General features: G+C 29.0%; 3 protein-coding genes across 17 annotated transcripts; 2 read left to right on the top strand and 1 right to left on the bottom strand.

The window, feature by feature from the left end:
- Nucleotides 1-175: 175 nt before the first annotated feature.
- On the top strand, nucleotides 176-10,347 carry Cul1 (cullin 1). 13 transcript variants are annotated; one of them, XM_087410850.1, is made up of 14 exons: nucleotides 178-464; nucleotides 1,479-1,580; nucleotides 2,648-2,868; nucleotides 2,977-3,139; nucleotides 4,340-4,558; nucleotides 4,632-4,886; nucleotides 4,967-5,260; nucleotides 5,358-5,621; nucleotides 5,722-5,901; nucleotides 6,312-6,461; nucleotides 6,545-6,784; nucleotides 7,487-7,590; nucleotides 7,665-7,884; nucleotides 8,185-10,347. In XM_087410850.1, exons 3-14 carry the CDS (start codon nucleotides 2,705-2,707, stop codon nucleotides 8,263-8,265), a joined length of 2,334 nt encoding a protein of 777 aa, XP_087266976.1. In that variant the 5' UTR covers nucleotides 178-464; nucleotides 1,479-1,580; nucleotides 2,648-2,704; the 3' UTR covers nucleotides 8,266-10,347. The 13 variants fall into 13 exon arrangements, with proteins under 13 accessions (XP_087266978.1, XP_087266976.1, XP_087266968.1 ...); XM_087410842.1 differs by having other exon boundaries at nucleotides 178-1,232; XM_087410852.1 differs by lacking the exon at nucleotides 1,479-1,580 and having other exon boundaries at nucleotides 176-226.
- Nucleotides 10,348-12,472: 2,125 nt separating this feature from the next.
- On the bottom strand, nucleotides 12,473-18,866 carry Hmt-1 (ABC transporter ATP-binding protein/permease Hmt-1). Its single transcript, XM_011059661.2, has 11 exons — nucleotides 18,557-18,866; nucleotides 17,870-18,069; nucleotides 17,592-17,757; nucleotides 17,316-17,524; nucleotides 17,091-17,237; nucleotides 15,439-15,662; nucleotides 14,792-15,072; nucleotides 14,599-14,699; nucleotides 14,104-14,447; nucleotides 13,854-14,011; nucleotides 12,473-13,597 (listed from the first exon to the last, which is right to left on the bottom strand). The coding sequence occupies exons 1-11, from the start codon at nucleotides 18,860-18,862 to the stop codon at nucleotides 13,196-13,198; spliced, it is 2,538 nt and encodes an 845-aa protein (XP_011057963.1). The 5' UTR covers nucleotides 18,863-18,866; the 3' UTR covers nucleotides 12,473-13,195.
- An 853-nt stretch (nucleotides 18,867-19,719) lies between these two features.
- LOC105148132 (uncharacterized) lies at nucleotides 19,720-24,349 on the top strand. 3 transcript variants are annotated; one of them, XM_011059650.2, is made up of 5 exons: nucleotides 19,725-20,341; nucleotides 20,947-21,120; nucleotides 21,242-21,376; nucleotides 22,736-22,870; nucleotides 24,020-24,349. In XM_011059650.2, exons 1-5 carry the CDS (start codon nucleotides 19,952-19,954, stop codon nucleotides 24,050-24,052), a joined length of 867 nt encoding a protein of 288 aa, XP_011057952.1. In that variant the 5' UTR covers nucleotides 19,725-19,951; the 3' UTR covers nucleotides 24,053-24,349. The 3 variants fall into 3 exon arrangements, with proteins under 3 accessions (XP_087266981.1, XP_087266980.1, XP_011057952.1); XM_087410855.1 differs by lacking the exon at nucleotides 24,020-24,349 and having other exon boundaries at nucleotides 19,720-20,341; nucleotides 21,242-21,386; nucleotides 22,736-22,869; XM_087410854.1 differs by having other exon boundaries at nucleotides 19,722-20,341; nucleotides 22,736-24,349.
- The last annotated feature ends 46 nt before the right edge of the window (nucleotides 24,350-24,395 follow it).

The following is a 24,395-nucleotide window of genomic DNA, read 5'->3' as shown; positions in this document are numbered from 1 at the left end:
CCACGAGTTATGTGAACAATTGACAACAGAGAAAAATATCAGGGCAGTCCTCGTCTCGATCCTAGGCCTGTTCTCTCCTCCGATTTGGTAAACTTTCGTTCAGCCCTGACGCTGTTGGTATCTCTGTTGTGTCTATATTTAGTAAATTTCTTACAGTTAAATCATGTGCTGCAGTTGGTAACGTTGCGGCCTAACCTGTCAGAACCGAAGTAGTGGAGCCGCGGTCGTAAGTAATTTTTTGAGCACGTACGTTGGTTTGCTCCGGTTGTCCGCTGTGCTCGTTGTTGTACAGGACGAATTGTGCAGGTCCGGGCGTTTAGTCCCGTTGAAAAATTTCCTGTAAGGAAACTTTTGGACACCGTCCATTCCGACGTTTGCGGAATAAAGCGGGCTAGATCCGTTTTCATACCGAGAGTTATCCCTTGACCGTTGTTATCCTGTTATGTCGTGGTGAACATCGACAAGTGAGTGCGTATTCTTTGAATATTCCATTCACGATAAGTAATGTTTTTTCTTTCTCCGATGTATCCATTTTTTTTTGTTGAGAGAAAAAATAGCTTGTAACGAGAGAATGCGAATAAGCCTTTATTTCGACATCTCTCATTTGCTCGCTCTTTGTCCATGTGTGTACGTATGTGTATTTGTGTATGTGTATGTGTGTTTTTATCTGTCTTTCTTAGTCTCTCCAAAGGAACAAGTGCATAACACAATATAACGGAATACCCATCGTCGATTAACCTTGCCCTTTTTCAAAGCTTTTTTTCTATGAAGAATTTGGAGTTCAGTAGTTTAGTTTCTATAAAATTCTACTCTAACTTGTGTACGTTGATAATATCATTCAACTATCTGAATTTTCGTTTTTTATCTCGAGTTAAAAAAATATATTCCATAAAAATAATTTAGGAATAACGTAACTGCCTTTAGATGTAAACAGATCTGGTTCTTTGTAGTTGAATTACATAAATGTATTTAAAACACATAGTTGGGCCCATATTCAAAACACTTATTATAATACATATTAGTACCCATTTAGCAGGATGTGTGTGTGTGTGTGTGTGTATGTGTGTTTATATACATAGTTACATATATTAAAGGATTTCAGAAATAAAATTGCACATTTATCGATAAAAGCATATTCTGAATCTGAGCCGTGACGTTTGATGAAAATGATAAAGCAAGATAACTAGAAGGTTTTAGTGAAGCAACAAAGAACAACTTAATATTGCAAAGAAGTAATGTCTTCGACTTATATTTTATTGCACTGTAATTTATATTCTGAATTATAACATATGTAATAAGTTAAAGTGAAACATATATAGTTTGTTTATTGCATCATATGCCTCAGTTTAGAGATTCTTTGATAAAGAAGCTTTATTTTCGAAAAATATCATATACGAAGATACTACAGAAACCCATGATATACTTATAGTATTTTTGTACATTTGGATATGCAATATTTTTTGAAAATATTGTCTCAGGTCTCTTGTCAACCCTGTGTCAAAAGATTTGTTTGCGTTGCATGCTCCAACATGCTCCAACATTTTATCATAATTCTTACTCAATCCAATGAGAGCATTAAAGTAAGTAGATGTTATAGTAGAAGTTAAAACATTTTATATTAACAATTCTTAATTTTACACTATGCCTACATCAGACTAGAGACAGAAATTGAGTAATCAAAACAAAGTTTATAAAACTCGAATTTGACTAATTAAAACATAGTTTACTAAACTTGATATTAGTTTGCTTTTTTTCTGATTGGTTACTTTCAATCTCTCTGCCTCTAATTTGTCCATATTAGACTAAAGATAAAGATTGGAATTCAATCAATCAGAAGAAAAAAAAATCGATCTCAAATTTAGTATGATTTGATTAGTGAAATTCCAATCTAATGCTAATTTCTAGTCTGATTGCGGCTTAACTAGCTTTAAATACTGAGGATTGCAAAGATTAGAATTAGAGATAATAGTTTAACCAACGAGAACGAAATGAATTAAAATTAAACTTATACAACTAGTCAAATTCTAATCTTTAAGGTCATTTAGACTAACTTCGATTAATTTTAATCGACAATTAACTCAATTGACAGAATTACTTAAACCAACATCTAATATACAATTCGTTGTTCTTAACCTTTTTTCAATTATATTAAATAATTTTATTAATTAATTTGATAATTTTATTCGTATTATTTAATAACATAATACCGATTAAATTAATCGGAGTTGGTCGAAAATGGGCTTTAGTTTGTCACTCTTAAGACCAGAATACAGATCTTTGCATAACACATAATACGTAAAGCATAAAAATATATCCACACAAATTTGCATTGTCGCATAAATGTTTGCATAAAAAAAATTATCCAATCGTATTTTTCGTGCGTCTTTATAAAAGAAATGTGATTGGGTAATTTTTTTTGTGTATATATTTATGTAGCAATGCAAGTTCGTCTCTGAATATACTTTAAAAAAGTCAACTATCAATGTCTTTTATTTTATAGAAAGGAAGAAAATGAAAAAGTTTCATTTTCTTATACATTATGCATTATGCAAGACTATGCTCTTGTCCTTAATTTCCAATAATTTGTGTAGTTTGATATAGGATTTAGAAGAAATATCCAATGTTAAATTTACATTTATTTCTACAGAAATTATAGTAGCATACAGTAACACTGACGCTCACTCGACAAGCATACAGGAACAAGATGTCAGGGCACAGAGGCGGCGGAGGGGCTGGAAGTCATCAAGGTGGTCCTCCAGGTCTTAAACAAATTGATTTGGATCAAATTTGGGGAGATTTGCGTGAAGGTATAGAGCAGGTTTATAACAGACAGTGTATGTCCAAGCCGAGATACATAGAGCTGTACACGTATCCTTTATATCATGGAAGATATTTCTTATTCTTTCTTTTTTTTTTATTCTGTAAACTTATCACTCTGACATATTTTCTTATTACATTGTAAAAAAAATTCTACAGACATGTATATAATTATTGTACAAGCGTTCATCAGCAATTGACTAGAGCATCAACTAAAAGTAAAAAGGGACAAATTCAACAAGGAGGTGCGCAGTTAGTAGGTTTGGAGCTGTACAAACGTCTGCGTGATTTTCTTAGGAATTATCTTATTAGTTTACTCAAAGTAAATATATACAAATATTATGCTTTTAAAATCAAAAGAGTTAAATAAGTATTATATATATATGCAGGGTTGGTTTACTTCGTAAAAGTAACGTGTTATCGTTACCATCACTTAAATAGTAATGATTTCATTATTTTTTCATTATTTTTTTGTAATGTTAAAGTAAAATATTAGATTTATTAAAATTATATTATTTAGTAGTTAATATCAATTGTGTAAAAATCAATATTAAAATTCTAGTCTTATAGCAAGCTTTTCTTTACATTATATTAAACTTATATCTAATAAATCTTCAGTAATTCTTTATATTAATATTTTTATTTTTTACGGTTATTTTTAAGAAATTAAATTATAATTTGTATATATAAAGATTTTATCAAAAATTCTAATTAAACATTGTTTTTAAATATTAATGTCATTCCAATATTCACTGATAATACTGAAAATTTTTAATCCATGTTAGATATATGCTACAGATTTTCAATATTTCAGTAATGATTATTAAAATGCAGCCTAAAATATAAAGTACAAAATATTTTTTGATATTTAAATTTCTGTTATAAAATATTTCTAATAAATTAAATTAATATGTGATTTATTAAATAGTTATAAAGATAACAAATGATTAATATAACGATAAAAATAACAGTTAAAATCATTACTGTAAAAATGTAATGACGTTACCGAAAAAAAATAACGACAACATAATAATAGCGCATTACTTCCCAATCCTGTATATATGTATATGGGCTCTATGCACATAAGTGTGTGTGTATGTGTGTGTGTGAGGAGCAGCTTTCAAAATGCGTTTTATTCAAAATGTATAATTTTCAAAAAACGAGAAAAAACTGCGCGCAGAAAATAACAATTTGCTAATCATTAAGATGTGAAATGTTCAACAAAATTGCTAAACAGTTGCTAAAAATGTTAAACAAATATATTTTGTTTGTAATCAAAGGACATAACGCACATTAAACGTTCAAATTTTTTCAGTATATAAATTTACATTGAAAAAATACTTTTTGAATATTTCAAGGTTATTTATAATATGAGTCTTTCAATATTGAACTACACATTTTTAACTCAAAAAATGATATTTTGGACAAAATGCATTTTAAAAGTCTACTTTTCACACACACACACACACACACACACACACACACACACACACATATACACGCATATATCATATGCTTGCAGCATGGTATCGACTTGATGGACGAAGATGTACTACAGTTCTATACGAGACAATGGGAGGAATATCAATTTAGTAGTAAAGTATTAAATGGTGTATGTGCATATCTCAATCGCCATTGGGTACGGAGAGAATGTGAGGAGGGCCGCAAAGGAATTTACGAAATTTATCAATTAGCTCTGGTTACATGGCGAGATAATTTATTTAAACATTTAAATAGACAGGTAAATGCTATTTTTGCAAACATACGTATATTTATTATGACATAAAATAAACGTAAAATCTGCTTTTTTCCAGGTTACTAATGCAGTGCTTAAATTAATCGAGAGAGAACGTAATGGTGAAACGATAAATACCCGATTAGTCAGCGGTGTCATCAATTGTTATGTAGAATTGGGTTTAAACGAAGAAGACCCTGGTGCAAAAGGACAAAATCTAACTGTGTATAAAGATTCATTTGAAAACATCTTTCTCGAAGATACTGAAAGATTCTATTGTCGCGAGAGTTCAGAATTTCTTAGACAAAATCCTGTAACAGAATATATGAAAAAGGTACTCTCAAAAAAGAAGAATATTAATAAGTATGCAAAGAATTTTTCTCCTCTTTCTATTTTACTCTTTTTTCTGTACAGGCGGAACAAAGATTATTGGAAGAACAGAAGCGAGTGCGTGTTTACTTACATCAAACAACTCATGAACGACTGGCGAAAACATGCGAGAGGGTACTTATCGAGAAGCATCTGGACATATTCCATTCAGAATTCCAGAATCTTCTGGATGCTGATAAAAATACGGATTTGGGTAGAATGTATCAGTTAGTAGCGAGAATACCAAATGGCCTTGGAGAGTTAAGAAATCTTTTAGAAAGTCACATTGCTAATCAAGGTCTCGCAGCTATAGATAAATGTGGAGACTCGGCAGCTAATGTATATATATTTTTTAATGTTTATATTTTTTATTTAATGTAACTATGATTGTAAATGAAATATGAATGAACCAAATGACTGCCCTTTTTATTTACAGGATCCGAAAATTTATGTGAATACGATCTTGGAGGTGCATAAAAAATATAATGCTTTAGTGCTGGTCGCATTTAATAATGATAGTGGCTTTGTTGCTGCTCTGGACAAGGCTTGCGGACGATTTATTAATAGTAATTCTGTTACAAGGGCAGCAAATAGCAGCAGTAAATCACCTGAACTATTAGCTAAATATTGTGATCTGCTGCTTAAAAAGAGTAGTAAAAATCCGGAAGAAGCAGAACTTGAAGATACTCTTAATCAAGTTGTAAGTATATTTAGGGTATACTTCTTTATATTTCTTGTTTAGATTCTTCTGAGAAGAAACAAATCTGCATTAATCTCTACATTTATTATTTTCTTTATAGATGGTAGTGTTTAAATATATTGAAGATAAGGATGTATTTCAAAAGTTTTATAGTAAGATGCTAGCGAAACGATTGGTTCAGCATATGTCTGCTAGTGACGACGCAGAAGCTTCCATGATTTCTAAGTTGAAACAAGCTTGTGGATTTGAGTATACTTCAAAATTACAACGCATGTTCCAGGTATATATGTAACATATTATTTAATTACATATACAAAATATTTCTAAAGTACGAGATTGAATTTTTCTGTTTTACTCGTCATATTGATTAAAATCGTCGTATAAATAATATTATATTTCCAAGTTTTTATTTATAAAAATAAATTTTGATTTAAATATTTCTTATAATGTAAAATATTGAGGATTAATTTAATATTTACACACACACACACACGCGCGCGCGCGCGCGCGCATATGTATGTGTTTATATGATCTTTTTTAAGATACGTAAAAATATATTTGTAAAAGTTTTCTTTTTAGGAATTTTATAGATTGCATGTAATTTGATTTGAGATTTTCTCGTTACATAGCATGTTTTGTTAAGAATTATCAGAAAAATATAATAGTATTATTGTAATAATTAATTTACAGGATATTGGCGTATCAAAAGATCTAAATGAACAGTTCAGGAGGCACTTGACAAATTCTGCTGAACCTTTAGATATAGATTTTAGTATACAAGTTTTATCATCTGGTTCATGGCCATTCCAACAATCGTTTACATTTTCTTTGCCGACTGAGGTAAAGTATATCGAAAATATTAAATTTTGTAATCTTTTTGAGATCTTCACTAATTATTTATAATTTATAATTTTTATTTACAGCTTGAAAGATCTGTACATAGGTTTACTACTTTCTATAGTTCGCAGCACAGCGGCAGAAAGTTAAATTGGCTATATAATATGTCTAAGGGAGAATTACATACAAATTGTTTTAAGAACAGATATACATTGCAAGCATCGACTTTCCAAATGGCAGTTTTGTTAGCGTATAATGGATCTACATCGTGGACAATACAACAACTGCAATATGCAACACAAATAAAGATAGATTTTTTACTACAGGTAATATACAAAATTTCAAATAATCCATTTAGATTTCTCGAAAACTATGATAGATACAGAAAAATGTTTCAAACAAAAGTTGTATAATTCGAAGAGGAACATAAGAAGATACATTGATTAACCTTGAGTCAAATGCTAACGCCGTGATACTATAATTTTCAAATCTTAAAAAATTCTTAAAGAAAAAGAATTTTATGTTTGTAATGTTTTGAAAAGCTCTTGAGGTAAGCTACGAGAATATGTAATGAAAAAAATGGAGGTGGATTGTTAAATTCTATTTTAAAAATTCAGTGACCTTGACCTGAACTTAACAACGCTCAAGGTTAAATCAATCGTACTTTCTTATGTCCACTTTGAACTATAGAACTTTTTGAAATATTTTTTCGTACTACTATAGTTTTTGTACTACTATAGTTTCTAAAAATCTTAATGCATTATTTAAAAGGGACATTCCTGTACAATCAGTAACTAAAAAGTTGCAATAGTTTTTTCAAATGGGTTTCGGAATGCAGCCTATTCATCGAGCGATTGATTCTTATAGTTCCATAAATAAGAACCAATTGCTCGGTGAATAGGCTGCATTCCGAAACCCATAAAAAAACCATTTAAAAAAAAGTGTTGCAACCTTTAGTTGCTGACTGTACCATCTAATTAGCGGTAAGTAATATAACAATATAAAATATTAAAAATTTCTTCGCATAGGTTATTCAAATACTTTTGAAAGCCAAGCTTTTAACTACAGCTAGCGATGATGTAGCTGAACTGACCCCGTTATCGACGGTAGAACTTTTTACAGGATACAAGAAGTATGTCACTTCTATATGTATCTATTTATAATTACTATTTATAGCAATTGATATAATATTTATTTGTTTAACAGCAAGAAATTAAGGGTCAATATTAATATACCGATGAAGACGGAATTAAAAGTTGAACAAGAGACTACGCACAAACACATAGAAGAAGATAGGAAACTTTTAATTCAGGCAGCAATTGTTAGAATTATGAAAATGCGGAAAGTATTAAAGCATCAACAGTTGGTAGCAGAAGTATTGAATCAATTAAGTTCTAGATTCAAACCGAGAGTACATGTCATTAAAGTGAGTTTTTTGTCAAGCAAAGATTTTATTTTCCATATTATACATATATAGGGTGAGCAAAATCCGAATCGGTGAAATATCTCCAAAATTTTTGAGAAAAATGATTCAGCTACTGGTTCTAAAATTACTCCACTTCCCTCTATATACATATATATATATATGTGTACATACACATACACAGTTTAAACATACATATTTAAAAAAATTTTATAAACGTGACATTAATTTAAGTAAATATAAGAATAATAAGAACAATCATAATATGTGCAATATATATTTCTAACGATATTCTTCTTGCAGAAATGTATAGATATTTTAATTGAAAAAGAGTATTTGGAGCGCACAGAAGGTCAAAAGGACACTTATAGCTATTTGGCATGATCAGGAGAACGATGCAGCAACAAACACAAAATAAAAACAACGTATACACTTACTTCACTCACTCACGTTGATATATATGTATCAGACTATTTATTTAAGGTCTCGAGTGTAATTCCCTATTTTTATTCTGTACATGAATACCTTTGTACCATATTGTCATTCTGGTCGCATTTAGAATTTGGCTTTTTATATATCTTTTAAAAGATATATGGATATAACATAAAAAAAGATGTTAATAAAATTATTTCGTAATTATATTAGCCAGTGCTAGGTGTATTACTGTCTGTGCTGTTTTTCAAAATGAGGCATTTTGCTCCATTATAGTATCACAAATATCATTTAAGATCTTAGATATTTTATAGTGAATATATTATATAAAATTATTTTTAAAAAAGTATATAAAATTATATAAAATTATTTTAAAAAAGTATATATATATATTTTTATTGCATTATTAATATTATCATACTTTCTGATCTTGTGAAAATATTAAGTATTGTAAATGTATGAAGGAAATAAAGGATGTGTTATGTCCACTATTATATATTATAGTATAAAAGATCATTATAAAAAAATTGTAATTGGTTATACAAAAGAAATCAGTTTTACACAGAATAAGCTATATTATATGTATAATAAAAGAATGTACAAAATTTTTGCGAGCACATAGATAGTAATGCATTTTAGCAAAAGTTCAACTCTTATAGTAGACATAAGCCAGAAAGTTTTATAACATTATATGTAAAATTCTATCATAATAATAGCAATTTAAATGTCTGTGCGATAGTATGAATTCTGCGTGTCCTAGATAGAATATTTAAAATTATGAAAATACAAATCTGCTAATGATTTCTTTTTGAAAATATATTAACACCAATTTGCACGATTAGCACGATTGCTTAAAAAAAAAATGAATATTTTATAAAATTAAATTTAAGAGTGTATATGTGTGTGTGCATGTGTGTGCGTGTTACTTGCATATATATATATATATATATATATATATATATATATATATATATACATATATAATTTGTTCTATACACACAAAATCTTACAGATAACATCCTCAATTGTCTTTTGATCGAAACAGGATTGGAAGATTAACATGCCGATTAACTTAATGTTGATTAATTAATCGAGTGTTTCCATAAGTTTGTATAATTTTTATTGCTGAAAAGATTTGAGAGAAACGCTTGATGTTGATACAATATGGAAATGGTAAGAATATTTATGGTGTGTAATAGAACTTACAGAAAAAAAATATATACATAAATATGAATAATAAACGTAAGTTACAAGTGGTGCTTATGTGAATCTTAACTTTAGTGCTCTCAATAACACAGTCAGCAAGAGTAATAGATCCTGTAATTATAAGCGTTCATAATCGTTACGATCATCTCGAAATTGAGTTTTAAAACTCAATGTGTATAGAAATAAACGAGAGGGAGGGAGAGAGAGAGAGAGAGAGAGAGAGAGAGAGAGAGAGAGAGAGAGTGCGTGCGTGAGTGAGTGAGCGTGTTTAGAATTTTTAAGTATATGTATCATGATTCTAGGTACTCGGATATTATGACATTTTTCATAGCATATTATCATTGATAAAAATTTGAAGAGGGAGTAGAATAAACTGAGAATTACTTATTGTAATTAAATTTAATCAAATATTGTATTAACATATATACTTGCCTACAGGGTGAGTAGCAACGTCTACATATTTAGCTATACAGAAACATTAACTTAGTGTATTTTATTAAAGTGTAACTATGAATTTCTTTTTCAAATTATGAAAGCATTAACGTAATGTTATTCGAGCTATAGGTTGTGCAGAGGGATACTGACTACATCATATGGTCTTTATCCATATACATGTGATATTTGCTATTATTTAATATTTCTATGTAAAAGAAGCAATTTCAACGAATTGTTTACGAAAATAAGTTTGTTTGCTTTTTGTAAGTTTAGACCTTTATTATAATATATGCAATATTTAGATCAAAGATTTACAATCCTTTATTCACAAAAGGAATACTAACATTTATTTGTATCGCTCAGTGAAATATACTATTGATAATTTTCATGAGATATATATTTTTTAAATTCGCACAACTTATTGCATGACATCTTTGGATGCGTCATGATTATTATAAGAACAAATAATATTAGATATTTATTAGATATTTATTAGATATTTTTGGGAGTACAAATTAGTTCGGTCCGTTTTTTTGTGTTCAAAAATGCATTTATTTCAAAACAAAATGTATGAACAGATTAATTAAAGTATTGTCCATCGCTGGCTATTACTTTTTCCCATCTCTCAGGCAATTTTCGAATTCCATCTTGAAAAGATGACTCGTCTTTGAGGCGATTCAATTTTGAAGCCAATTTTCGATTTCTGCGAAAGAAGTGAACCGGTGACTTGCCAAATCGTGCTGCATCCTTTGGAACAACCAGTAATCAGAAGGAGCAATGTCCGGAGAATACGGCGGGTGCGGTAAAACATACCATTTGAGCGTTTCCAAATATTTTTTTACGATTTTTGTGACATGAGGCCGAGCGTTGTCATGAAGAAAAATAACTTTATCATGTTTTTGCTCGTATTATGGCCGTTTTTCTCGCAATGCATGGCTCAAACAAATCAATTGTAGCCGATACCGATCGCCCGAAATGGAATCGCCAGGTTTCAGCAGCTCATAGTAAACAACACCCTCTTGGTCCCACCAGATACAGAGCATGATCTTCGAACCATAAATGTTCGGCTTTGGTGTTGATGTTGAGGTCGATGGCAACGATTGACCGGGCTTAGCGTAGTATTTTTTTTTCTTGGGGTTGTCGTAGAATATCCACTTCTCACCTCCAGTCACAACCCGATGCAAAAAATCTGTTCTTTGTTGCTTTGAATCAGCTGTTTTGAATTCGCAAATGAAAAATCGCCTTTTAACGTCTCTTGGTTTCAGTTCATAAGGCACCCACTTTCCTTGTTTTTGAATTATTCCCATGGCTCTCAATCGTGCAGAAACGGCTTGTTGAGTTACTCCCAATGATTCTGCAAGCTCCTCTTGCGTTTGACTCTGATCTTCTTCGAGTAATGCCTCTAATTCTTTGTCTTCGAATTTTTTTGGTTTGTCTTCAACGCTGAAATCTCCATCCTTGAAACGTCGAAACCATTCCCTACATGATTTATCAGTTGGAGCAGTGTCACCATAAACTTCGACAAGCATTCGATGGCTTCAGCTGCATTTTTCTTCCAATTAAAGCAGAAAATTAGAATCTCCTGCAAATGCTGCTTGGTTAACAAAATTCGACATTTCAAACACAGTAAAAATCAAAGTTTTTGTATGAAACTCAAAGCGATGTGAACTGAATATTATTAGCAGATGTCTACTCTCTCTGAAAACGCCAAAATCAGCTGTCATTATGAACCATCACAACAGCCGGAACCATCTTTTAGAAAATGGACCGAACTAATTTGTATATCCCGCATTGATACATGGCAAAATCTGATGCTTCAAATTTTTGTATATTCTGAGTTTGTTATTGTCAGTTATTATTTCTTGCACTATAACAAAAGTAACAAATAAATTGTAACGAGACATTTGAAACTGTCAAAGTATAAAACGACTTTACAACTTACTGAAAAAAAAAATTTTTTTAATCCAGTGCTAACTTCATCTGCACCCAACATTACGATCGAATTAGTTCTGAATAACTCATTTTCCAGACAATATGCATATATATTTAAAAATGAGACATAAGACGTCTAGACGTTTGTAACTTCGAAACATTTGATTGACCAATTAGAAGAAAGAATTTACGAATTCATCAATGAAAGGTTGCAATCCACTTAACGCTACAAATGCTTTAAAGTTTTTAATTAACCAATCGAAAGAAAAATTTTATTGACCAATGAAAGAATACTTTGAAGTATTCGTATTCGTAGCATCAAGTGGACCGTAACCAAAGAATGCTTCAAAGCACTTGTAGCATCACGTTGATTATATATATCCTAAATTGTCAAATTCACAAAACTAAAAGATTACAAAATCCCTACTATGCTGAATTTAAGTCCAGTATAATAAAATAAACAAATATATTATTTTAAGAAATTATAAGAAAAGATTTTAACGAAAGTATATTTATATATACAATTAACATGGATGGGCGAACTACAATTACAACCAAGGTAAAATAATTTACATATATAACTGCATTTTCTTAAAAATTTTTTATTAAATTATTCAAAAGAGCTATATATAGAGTTCTAAAAAATGTAACAAATTGGAAAGCATTTTTATAATAAGTAAATAAAAATACTAAATAATAAAAATCTATCGTAGGTATTTTATGTACTAACATGGATATTTGTTGCAAGCTACTATTTTGTATGGGGTAGTAATGAGCCAAGCATATCTGTCGCACCTATTGATGAATCTGGTTGGAGCACAGATGAAATTTTTGCAAATGAATTTCGTTAAAAAAACAATAGAATGAGAAAGGATGATATAAAGGCATTCAATACTGCAGTTTCTTACAATTGGATACTACTTTAAATTTATATAATAACTTTATTCATTTCCCATCTCTAATCATGAGTTAGCAAGAACAGAGAGTAATTTTATACTCAACTAAAGATCCTTGCACGAAATTTAATGTATAAATAAATATATCTTTGTAGTCCTCAATCATAAATATACAATATACTACATATCAACATCTGTTTTTTTACGTACGTTATTTTTATTCAGAGACTATAATATAAACTCTGTGTACGTGTGTATGCGCGCGTAAACATGCACGCACGCATACAAAAACTAATGATTTTATTAACAATTTGTTCACATATTTATGTACATACATAATATACATGTGTGTGTGTGTGTGTGTGTGTGTGTGTGTGTGTGTGTGTGATTACACATATATATATAAAATTCTATTATTCATCTTTGTTATTAATTGAGGTATCACTTTCATGGACAGAATTTTTTTCATTCTCGCTATTTTTTTGATTATTTTGAAGCTGCGCTTGCCACATTGCATGATAAGTAGTACTATGTGAAATCAGTTCTTCGTGTTTGCCTCTTTCAATGATTTCACCATCTTTTAAGACGAGAATTTCATCCGCATGAATTATTGTGGATAATCTATGAGCTACAATGATAGTAGTTCGTCCAGCGCATACTCTGTTTAATGCTGCTTGTATATTACGCTCCGCCTGCGTATCCAAAGCGCTTGTAGCTTCATCAAGTAATACTATCTTTGGCGCTTTTAATATTGTGCGTGCAATTGCGACACGTTGTTTCTCACCACCGCTTAGCCGAAGACCTCTTTCGCCAACCTAAAAAAATACTCACTTAAGAAAATAAGTAAACATACAATAATAAAAGAATTAATACAATTTTATTTTACGTAATTTTATTGAACTGTAAACATAGATTCGTTTTTTTTATAGATAGTTGCATATCTATAAACTTATTTACACTTGAACCATCAAAATTTATGAGATAAGAAAGGCAAAAAAAGATTTTTTTAGTGAAATTTAAAAATTATACTAAAAAAAATGGAATTCAGACAAGTCAATAGTTTTAACAAACCTGTGTTTCGTAACCGTTTGGAAATGTAAGAATCCTCTCATGGATATCTGCATATTTTGCAGCAGCAATTATATCTGCTTCTGGAGCATCAATACGACCATATTGAATATTATATCTTATAGTATTATTAAATAAAACTGTGTCTTGTGGAACAACGCCTATAAATTGTGAAAATAAATTATGAGATATTCATCAAAAGTTTAACTTAATAGATAGATAATGATAAAAAATTCTTGTGATGTAAAATTACCTATGTTACTTCTGAGAGACTCCTGTTTAACAGTCTTTACATTCTGTCCATCAATTAAAACCGCGCCTTGTTCTACATCATAAAAACGAAATAGTAATCGTATTATGGTACTCTTTCCAGCACCAGAGGGACCAACTAGCGCCATTGTTTTTCCCGGAGGTACAATAAAGCTGATATTTCTAAGCACGAGTTTCTCAGAACTATAGCCAAACGATACATTTGAGAATTCCACTTGTCCACGTTTGACATCCAATAATTTAGCTCCTGGTGCATCTATTATCTCTTGCTCTTCCCGAAGTAATTCAAACATATTTTCCATATCAACGAAATTTTTTTGAATGGCTCTTGACAGAAAGAATTATTCAAATAAATAAAGAGAATAATAAAATTATTTAAGATGATAGCTTATAAAACGTGGTCAATTAATAATATATATAAATCAATTCTTTGCAACAATACGTTATATAAATATGTCCATTTTTTAATATATATTACCTGTAATATGTACCAAACCAATTTAACGGTACATAAAGTTGTACTATATAACTAGCGAACAAGACATAGTCGCCAATTGTTAAATCTTGATGGAAGACAACCTGCAAGAAAATCAATTATCATTGTAAATATCTCGTTACTACACAAATTCTTATGTTTACATAATAATTGTAATTTTTATACAAGTACTAGCCATATGTAAACATAATAACGATCCAAGTAATAATCCACCAGAGACAATTATATTTTGCAAAATATTTAAGATATTCAACGTAATCATTGATTTCCATTCTTGTATTTGAAAATCTAAAATTGCTTTTCTATAGCTTTCCACTTCGTATGTTTCAGCACCATAATATTTCACTGTTTCAAAATTCAATAAGCTATCAACGCTGCGTGCTTTCTGTGCATTGTCAGCCAAATTCATACGTCTTTGGAATTTTGTACGCCATTCCGTAACCACAATTGTGGCAGCTAAATTAACAGATAAGATATTAACAAAGGAATGATTTAAATTAGTATTTCATGATCCACTTATTGCGACAGTGACTATATTTATACGGCACCTTCAATCAGGTTTAATAACATCCGTAGTTATAAAACTGATCAATCACAATCATTCCATTCTTCATAGGAATAGCTGTGATTGGTCAGTTTCATAATTATAGATGTTATTAAACCTAATTAAGGGCCATAGTTCTGTTGCAAATGTAAACATAGCTTAATTAGCATAAGATTTTTAATTTCAATGAGCATTGTTATTATTATGTATCAATATCTATTATTATTATTATTATTGTGGTTGTTATTAATATTATTATTATTACTATTAATGCTTACCAATATAAAGAACCATAGTTACGAAAACGATGAGGCCAAACCATTTATTAAATGCACTGATGAAAAACAAAACGGCTACAATAATATCAATAATAGTTGGGAGAATTGAAAAAAGAATATAATTGAGCAAATTATTGATTGAGTCTGTGCCACGATCCATAATTCTTAAAACTTCACCAGTTTTCCTTCCAAGATGCCAGCGCAAGCTCAATCCATGTAAATGTCTAAAGAAAATATATTTAAAATTATAAATATATTATAATATTATAAGTTTTAATTATAATTATAAATATGTTATATTTTGTATGTTATAGCATTTATAGTTATTAACTATAAATATAAATTTTCTCTATATAATCAGGATTCATAATTGGGAGTAACGCGTTTTTGTAACGTCATTACCGTTAGATATTGCTTTTCGGTAACGATTGTAATTTTTTCTGCTTGTAACAGTAACGGTAACATCATTATATTTTTACAATAATATAATTATAACGAATTCAACTGTTATTTTTATCATTACTTTTATCTTATATCGCTATTAACTTGTGTATCTATTCAACAAGTTGCATTATTTTTTTATGGATAGGAATATTTCATTCAAATATAAACTTAAAATTGAGATATACTTTCCTATATCTTAAACTGCATTTCGATCAATACTAAAAATCTGTAATATATGTATATGTAACGTGAACGATAAATTATCTCTGTTGAACTAGCATCCTCTCCCACAAAAAAATCAAAATGATACTTTCGTCAGAATTAAATGTTTTTTATGTATTAATTATGTGTTCTGATCTAAATTTTTGTACTTAAATACTTTAGTAGAAAATTATAATTGAAAGTAGGGATCCTGACTAACGTCCCTAACACATCAAGTTAGTACCTCCTCAAATCATTTAGCAGAAAATCGTAATTGAAAGTAAGATGCTGGCTTAACAAATTAACATTCCTTCATTAAATTATATATAAATAAAGTTAGTACAGTATAATTAAGTGCTTTTTACATGCTTTCGAGCACTCAAAAAAATTAATATATATAGTTTAAAAGATATATACGCCAATTTGATATATCTTTTTGCGCTCCGTATCGCGCACGCCGTGAGCTTTTAAACGCCATGGCTGCGTTTAGCAGAGAAAACAGCTTTGTAATTATTGTAAAATTCTTCAATAAGATTGGTTTTTGTTTTTGGTTCCTTATGGATCTAAATGTATAAATCAATTATATTGAAGAATTTTACAACAGTTGCAAAGCTGCTTTCTCTGCTGAACACAGACATGGAAGGTCCTGTTGACACACAGTGCGATAGCACACATCCACTCACATCGGTCAATGCTTAGTAATCTTTCACTGCTTTAACAATGAGAATATTTTATTTTAAATTGGACAATTAGCGATGGTGAAAAATTAACTTAAAAAGTTAATAAATTAAAGTTTAAAAATAACTGTTTAAAAATAAGTTAAATAATAATTAAGTTAAAACTTATTAATTAGTTACTAACCAACCTTGACAAAAAATAACTTATGTTTACAAAGTAATATTCTCAATCCTGTGTTTAATATGTATTATATAAATATAATATAATCATAGTCTTTTTTTCTCAACACAATTTTAATGCTTAAGAAACAAACTTTAATTTCAATTCACCTGAATAATTCTAACTCCACTTCACGAGTAGTATATTGTTGAATACGAATCCACAGAAAGGACCTTAAATTATTCAACAAACCCATACTTCCAGTACCACCACCTTGTAGAAATTTAAATGTTACATATATCAATACTATATCCCACCTGCAAGAAATTGTAATTATAGAAATAATATTTTTATAAGTTAATAAAAGTGCATAATAAAAAGCTCAGTTATGTTACCTAAATTCCACAGGAACAATTGCAACACTGTCTACAATTTTTTTATTATAAATTGGTACATAAAGATTTATCAGACGTCCAAATAGTAGCAATACGAAGCAAAATATTACTCTTAACTGAAGTAAATAATCTGACTTTGGCCATAAAAACGGCGCTAAAATTTTAATTTTGTACCATAAATTTCTCCATGTAGAAGTATTATCTGATCTCTAAAAAATATTGTTGTATTGAATATTCTCAATCGTATGCTACAGCATAATTATTTGTATTACTTACTCTTTGTTGATAATATCGTGATCGTATGACTGTATCATCATTAAGCACACGATAATCAGAATCAAAATTGTTGGCAATGCCAGGCGCTCGTAAACCAAGAGCAAAAATCAACAAGTTACTAACATATCGCAAAATAAATAGAGCCATTTCAATTTGATCTGTTAAGCTGTAAAAAAATCAAAATTAAGATTAATTAATTTTGGAACAAATGGAACAAAGATTGATTTTTAAAGATATATTGTCCTTTTAGAATTTCTTTGCTTTTAATATTGACTTACGAATTCAAATGGAACCACCATTCAAGCTTTCCAATATTAATCAAAACAAGATTTTCAGCAACAAATGCTAATGTCCAAAAACCTAGTAACACTAATCCATGTCCATGTGGTGGCACACTTGGCAACAATTTATGTCTTTCAACTTTCAATATATAAATTGAGTATGGATAAACAATTACTGTCAATACTGTTGTTAATATCTATAAAAAACATTTATAAATATAAATACTATAAATTAATTCAAATTGATCAATGTAAGTTATAGTAGTTATTGATACAAATAATAATTACCAAATATTAGTTTGCAGTAGCAATATGAATTGTTATTGCAAACATATTTGATAATTACTATTTGTATTTTGAAGTCAACAATTGCTGCAGCTCACATTGGCAATTTAAGTTGATTTGTAATTTATTTGTTGAGCAAGTAAATATATATTTGTTATATATAATTTATGCTACTGATAAACTATAAAACAAATTGTTTGCTTTCTTATTGTTTGGAGTAAAAGCACAAACATACAAAATAATTCTCTTTGGGAATTAAAAAAACTTTACAAATAAATATCATTGTTTTATAATGGATAAAAGTTAGAAAAATAAAAAGTTTAAGTTATCCTATACAGTGTATACACAGTAAATAAAAACTGTAACTTCAGACTCATATTATATATATATAATTCTCACCATATATCCGTAGACTTTTCCATCATCCAAGACTGTAGCTTGTAAAATTATTCTGATTATACTTAAAATGGGAACAAGATATAATACAAACTTTTGTAATTTATATAGTTTGCTTCTTGGTAATGTATTCTCATCAGTTTCAGTTCCATATTTGCGATATATCCAAAGTTGGATCGATCCAAATATAATTAAATATAAAAAAATTATACTAGTACAGATTGTATGCATGAAACATTTAGACACGCCATGGTCTATCCAGATATTGTCAAAAGTTATATTTGGTGGACAATATCTCATTGTAGTCATATTGCTATCTGTGTTATTATCAGTCTTTAATATTGTTGTATCACTCAATATCTCTTCTGATAATTGTTCAATTTATCATACATAATCACAAAAATGAATAAAAAATATACCAATCGACAGAGTTTTTCATAAGACGAAAGAATATGGCAGAAATAAGTGTTCTGCTCCAAGAATCAAGATATTAATTTCTTAAAATTAACGATTATTCAGGTTAAGAAAATCAGTCACAGCCACACAATAATGATTTCTTCAATGTTGTCAAGTGATTTTGAAAATTAAAAAAGTGAGCAGATTTGTTAGAATATTCGTAACTTTCATAAATTGCTTTTCATTTACCGATTCTTAGATAAATCTTATTTGTGACGTCATAACTCAATTGAATGCGCGTTCTTTCTCATTCCTTCTATATTCTAACAAATAAGATTCAACCGAACTTTTACCTACAATCTACACAAGATCGAAATCGTGTGCTTTAGCGAATTTCGTAAACTCACTCTAAAAGTAAGGTTATGAATCTATATAATCTATGTTATCAATGTTATCAATGATAACTTTTTATCAAAGTAAACAAGTAGTGACATCATTAATTTGAGTATGAACTACTCAGCTCACTTCAGACCCAATTTTTGTATGTAAATGGAAAGCAACTATAATTTAATTGGTCCATAATGAATATTCTCATTTTTGTAATTTTTATCACCTTATTTCAAGATACACAATCGATTCTCTGATTGGCTCAATAATCAAATTGGCTATTGCAATTGACTATTGGCCCTCAAGTTGTTTTATCTATCAGCTATATACAATATCTGCAGCTATCTTCTTCCATCATGATTTCACCATAGAATAAATCTATAAAATCAACGTATGCGCACTGTGCAGCTCGCTACGTTATATTGACATAACAAGTTTGTAACCTCAATAGTGGTGAACTTTGGTGAACTTTTATGATTAATTTCTCACAGAGCAGACGTTTTTTTTTTTATCAGATTTGTTCGCGTTGTGGAAACTTCAAATGAGTTTCATTTCATCAAATCATCAATTTCATTTGAATCAAGAAAAGGTAAATTAAATAATTACCCATGAAACATGTCTGATGATATACTAGCAAAGGAAAAAGAACTTCATAGATTGAATCATAATCTCCATCTAAAAGCACATGAGGTAATGAAGACTGTTGATTCAATCAAATATGTTCATGCCGGCGAAAATTTATTTAGCGATGTAAATTCATTGCTTCCAAAATTTGTGGTGAATGATGCAAAAATCATATACTCAAAAGATGTAACACCAAAGATAAATAAACAGTTAAAGACAGTTAAAGTTTCTGACATTCCATCAGTAGAATGTATCAATGACAATGAGATTCTGAAAAAGGATAATAACATGGAAAATAAAGCTGTTATTATTTTGCTCAAAAGCAAAATAGATATGTTGTATAAAAAATTAGAAGTAATGCAACTAGAATATAATAATAAGGTAATATCTTTTCTCGTTTTACTGTTTAACAGATCACTATTATTTTATTGCTTGATATTTGCACCAGTTATACATAAATAAAGAGCGTTTGAAAAAATTAATTAAAATTAATTACTTTGCGACAAACATTTCTTGATTATGCGCAATCACAAGCTAGTGGCACACAATGCTCGTTTGTTTGCTGGATTATTAGATGGAGGCTGCGTTCGTTTTGCTACTCGGTGCTTGTGAGCATCAATTGTTCTTGTTTAATATTTAATAAACAACAAAGATGAAACGACGCTTAAAGCGTTATGAGCGCCAAAGCGAACACAATCGGATTATAATCTTGTCACCGTACTGGCTGCGATACTGCAGCCAATACGGTGGCAAGATTTTAATCTAGCCTCTAAGGACTACTTTAAGTTCGTCGTAATCGGCCGATTAGTCCATTGAAATTGACCAATCATATCTACAATCATATCTACAATCATTTCAAACGAAATGATAAATGTGAATTTTAATAAACTAATCGGCGAATTTTTAAGTGGCTCTAAGAAACAAAAAAATTTAATTAAGGTCTTTTTAACTTTTTTATTTTATAAAATAATTTTATTTACGTATAGTGCGATTATTATAAAGAATTAGAAGTGGAAAAGAAGAAACTCGATGACGTCCAAGTTAAATTATGCAATCAAATAGAAACGTTAAACGATACGATTACAAAGTTGGAACGTGTAAATTCAGATATACTGTCAGACTCTCAATCTTTAAGTAAAGAAAATATTATTTTGAAGAAGGTAAATTTATATTCTTTTTATTACACACGTGTGCATACACACACACATACACACACACACACACATATATTATGTACCTACATATAAAATTACACTAGCTTATTAAAGATATTTTTTTTAGGACTTAGAAAATCTTAGAAAAGAAATACGAATATTAAATCAACAGTCAACCAATCTTGATGTGAGATTAAATAAATCTCTAGATAACAACGAGAAACTTCGAAATGAATTAAAATGTAGCCACATAAAAGAGAAGGTATAATGAAGTAATTTGAAGTATATTGAAATCAATAATTATTTAATACAGGTGTTACTATAAAATTTGATAAAAATGTACTCATTCGGTATATACCGATCACCCAAGTGTATAAGTATTTCAGCCTATTATTGACAGCCCTGTTAGTAATGTTAAACAAAGATAAAATGATTCACTGTGTTAGACTAGAATCAGACTATGCATTGAAGATTGAGATTAAAAATTAAAGATTGAAATTTCATCAATGAAGACAAAGAAATTTTGGCTCCTTTTATTCTGATTGGTCAAATATCAATCTTTTAATCTTCAATCTCATTCTTCAATGCATAGACTGATTTCGGCCTTACACTGTGTCATCTTTTTTGCTGGATAACATTATATTTTTATCAAATTTTACCATTATATCTGTATTCCAAATAAATGTCTTTAAGGGGATCCTAAAGATGATTAGTCATACTGTAAATAACACACAAACGATTTATGTGTCATTAGGTGCGGTCCATTTGATATAAATGCTTCGAAACTTTTGATTGACCAATTAGAAGAAAGAATTTTATTAACTGACCAATCAAAAGATGCTTCGAAGCATTTGTAACATCAAGTAGATACCATAGCCATTGACACATCATTACTACTACATCGGGTTTTATTTATTTATACACTGTAACAATTGCTCACTGCCAATCACAGCTACTTCTGCTCTGCGTAGAGAATTTTTTTTTCTAGCGCTGTGATTAGCTTGTGTGCAAGTGGCTCGTGTGCAATTGATATCTTACTACATCAATCTTATTACATCAATATCTCACGCACATATACACATACATTTTCGTGTAACAGTAATGTTTTAATTAGACGTCTAAGGGTATGGTCAACGTGATACTGCAAACGCTTTGGAGCGTTTTTTAACTGGTCAATTTGTAAAATTCTTTCTTCTAATTGGTCCATCAAATTCTTCAAAGCATTTGTAGCGAGACTTTGACACAGCCTAAATCCAATTTTAAGAATTCCATATTGTTTCTCAAATTAGTCTGTGAATCACAATTTCATAAATACAGATCGATTGCACAGCTTTTATATGAAGCAAATGTTGTTACGTGATAGCATTTTACTTTAGAGCGTTATATTGGATTATGAAATGGAAAAGATTCAATTTTGAAATTTTTTGTTCTCAGCATAGACTCTACCTCACAGATACAGTGTTAATGTATACTTTAATCCTGAAAAAAGATTTTCGAATCACTAAAAGAAGAAAAAGTAATTGTTATATAAAAATTATATACTTTAGTCAATAATACAGATTTTAGGATCCCTTTAAACTTGTACAATTTAAATCTGTGACACATTTCATCCACTTTGTAGGAATTGTTAAAACAAATTAGAAAAGTGCAAGAAGATAAGGAGTTAGCCATAAAAAATTTGGAAGAGCAGCGATGGAAATTGAATCAAGCATTTAGAAAACAAACATTACTCGTAGATAATTTGAAAAAACAAAACGTATGTATTGTATATTATATCATTAATTTCTTCTATTTATATAGAGGGAAATGTGGGATAAGGCGAATCTCAGAGTAAAATGGTCCATTTATTAAATCTTATATAACTCTTCATTTGCTGAATAAACAAAATTAGTTTTCTTTTTGATGTTTTTTAATTATTAAAAAGTTACGTCAATAAAACTGTCATGAATTATTTATAAAGAAATATCGAATTCTTGCAAATAGATTTCATGATCTAATTTCTTAGTGTTACATTTTGAATAGCTAAATTGCATACTTAATATTAAAATTTTTTTTTTAATTTCATGTTTCTGATTATTTGGAAATAATATTTCATTAGTCACATTTAAAAAATAATTTTTATACGGATAAAAAAAAATAAAAATATTAACGTTAACGTTAAAATTAAATATTATCATGTAAAAAGAATTAATTTTATATATTTTTTCTACTTATATATTTGTTCTAATTTGAGAAATATTTACCTACTTCTCTTCTTTTTTAACAATTTCTTATTTTTTCTCATTCATTTCTCTAGTTGCTCAGAATGTCTAGAAATTTATACACTTGTACTCAATAAAATTAAAGACACTTGTTCTACCCTATAAAAATAAACAATCAAGCTTTATTTGTTAATAAAATATCTCGCGAAAGTTAAAATTAATAAAAAAATTAATCGTTGTTTGATTATTGCGCCCACACGCAAATATATTAATACTAAATTAATTTTTCTTTTTACTAAAAAATATTTAATAAATGATAAATAGTTTTGATTTAGAGTTAATTAGTTAAATTATTTCCTGGTCTTCATATTCCCTCAGTTTATTACTTAGATTTGATTCATTACTCCATTGGATAGTCCATTTTATTTTATTCCCACCTATGGATAAAACGAATCAAATTAAATTTTATAAAAATCTTAATAATAATAGAAACTTTTACAAGATTTGAAAATTTAACATTATGATCTTGTAATGAACATTTTAATGTTTTTTCATGTTAAATTTCATTAATTTTTTTATTAATAAAAAATGTATAGCTATTTCTACTTAAGAGGTCCGTCTTATCCCTTCTTCCTTTATTACATAAATTAAGACTTTGAGAAATTATTAGAATAGAAATCTTAGAATATTTGATGTATCTTAAGGAAATGCTGGAGCGATTGCAGAACCTTGATTGAAAATAAAACATGAACTATATATTACGTTATCAAACAGCGACATAAGGCGTAATCAACAAAATAAAGATATTGTTCCAAATATTTTAGCCTTAAATTTATTTAAGATTAATAAAATTTAGAAATATATAAATGAATAAAACATATTTATAATTGTTCAAAATTAATAGAAATATCATTTACGTACTGCGATCTAAATTTGTCATATTTAAAAGGAATTGTTTATTCATCTATTTTTAAAATGTTCCACAATGTATTCTCTTAATAGATATTTTTGAAATAAATACTGTAGACTGAAAATTTGTTGTTTATTAATATTATAAATAACCTTACTCTTTTTGCTGCG

The sequence above is a fragment of the Acromyrmex echinatior genome, chromosome 10 (genome assembly GCF_024713525.1).
Source record: "Acromyrmex echinatior isolate Ae372 chromosome 10, ASM2471352v2, whole genome shotgun sequence".
Lineage (NCBI taxonomy): Eukaryota > Metazoa > Arthropoda > Insecta > Hymenoptera > Formicidae > Acromyrmex > Acromyrmex echinatior.
The sequence above is the reverse complement of the archived record's forward strand: the minus strand, read 5'-3'. Positions and strand labels throughout refer to the sequence as shown.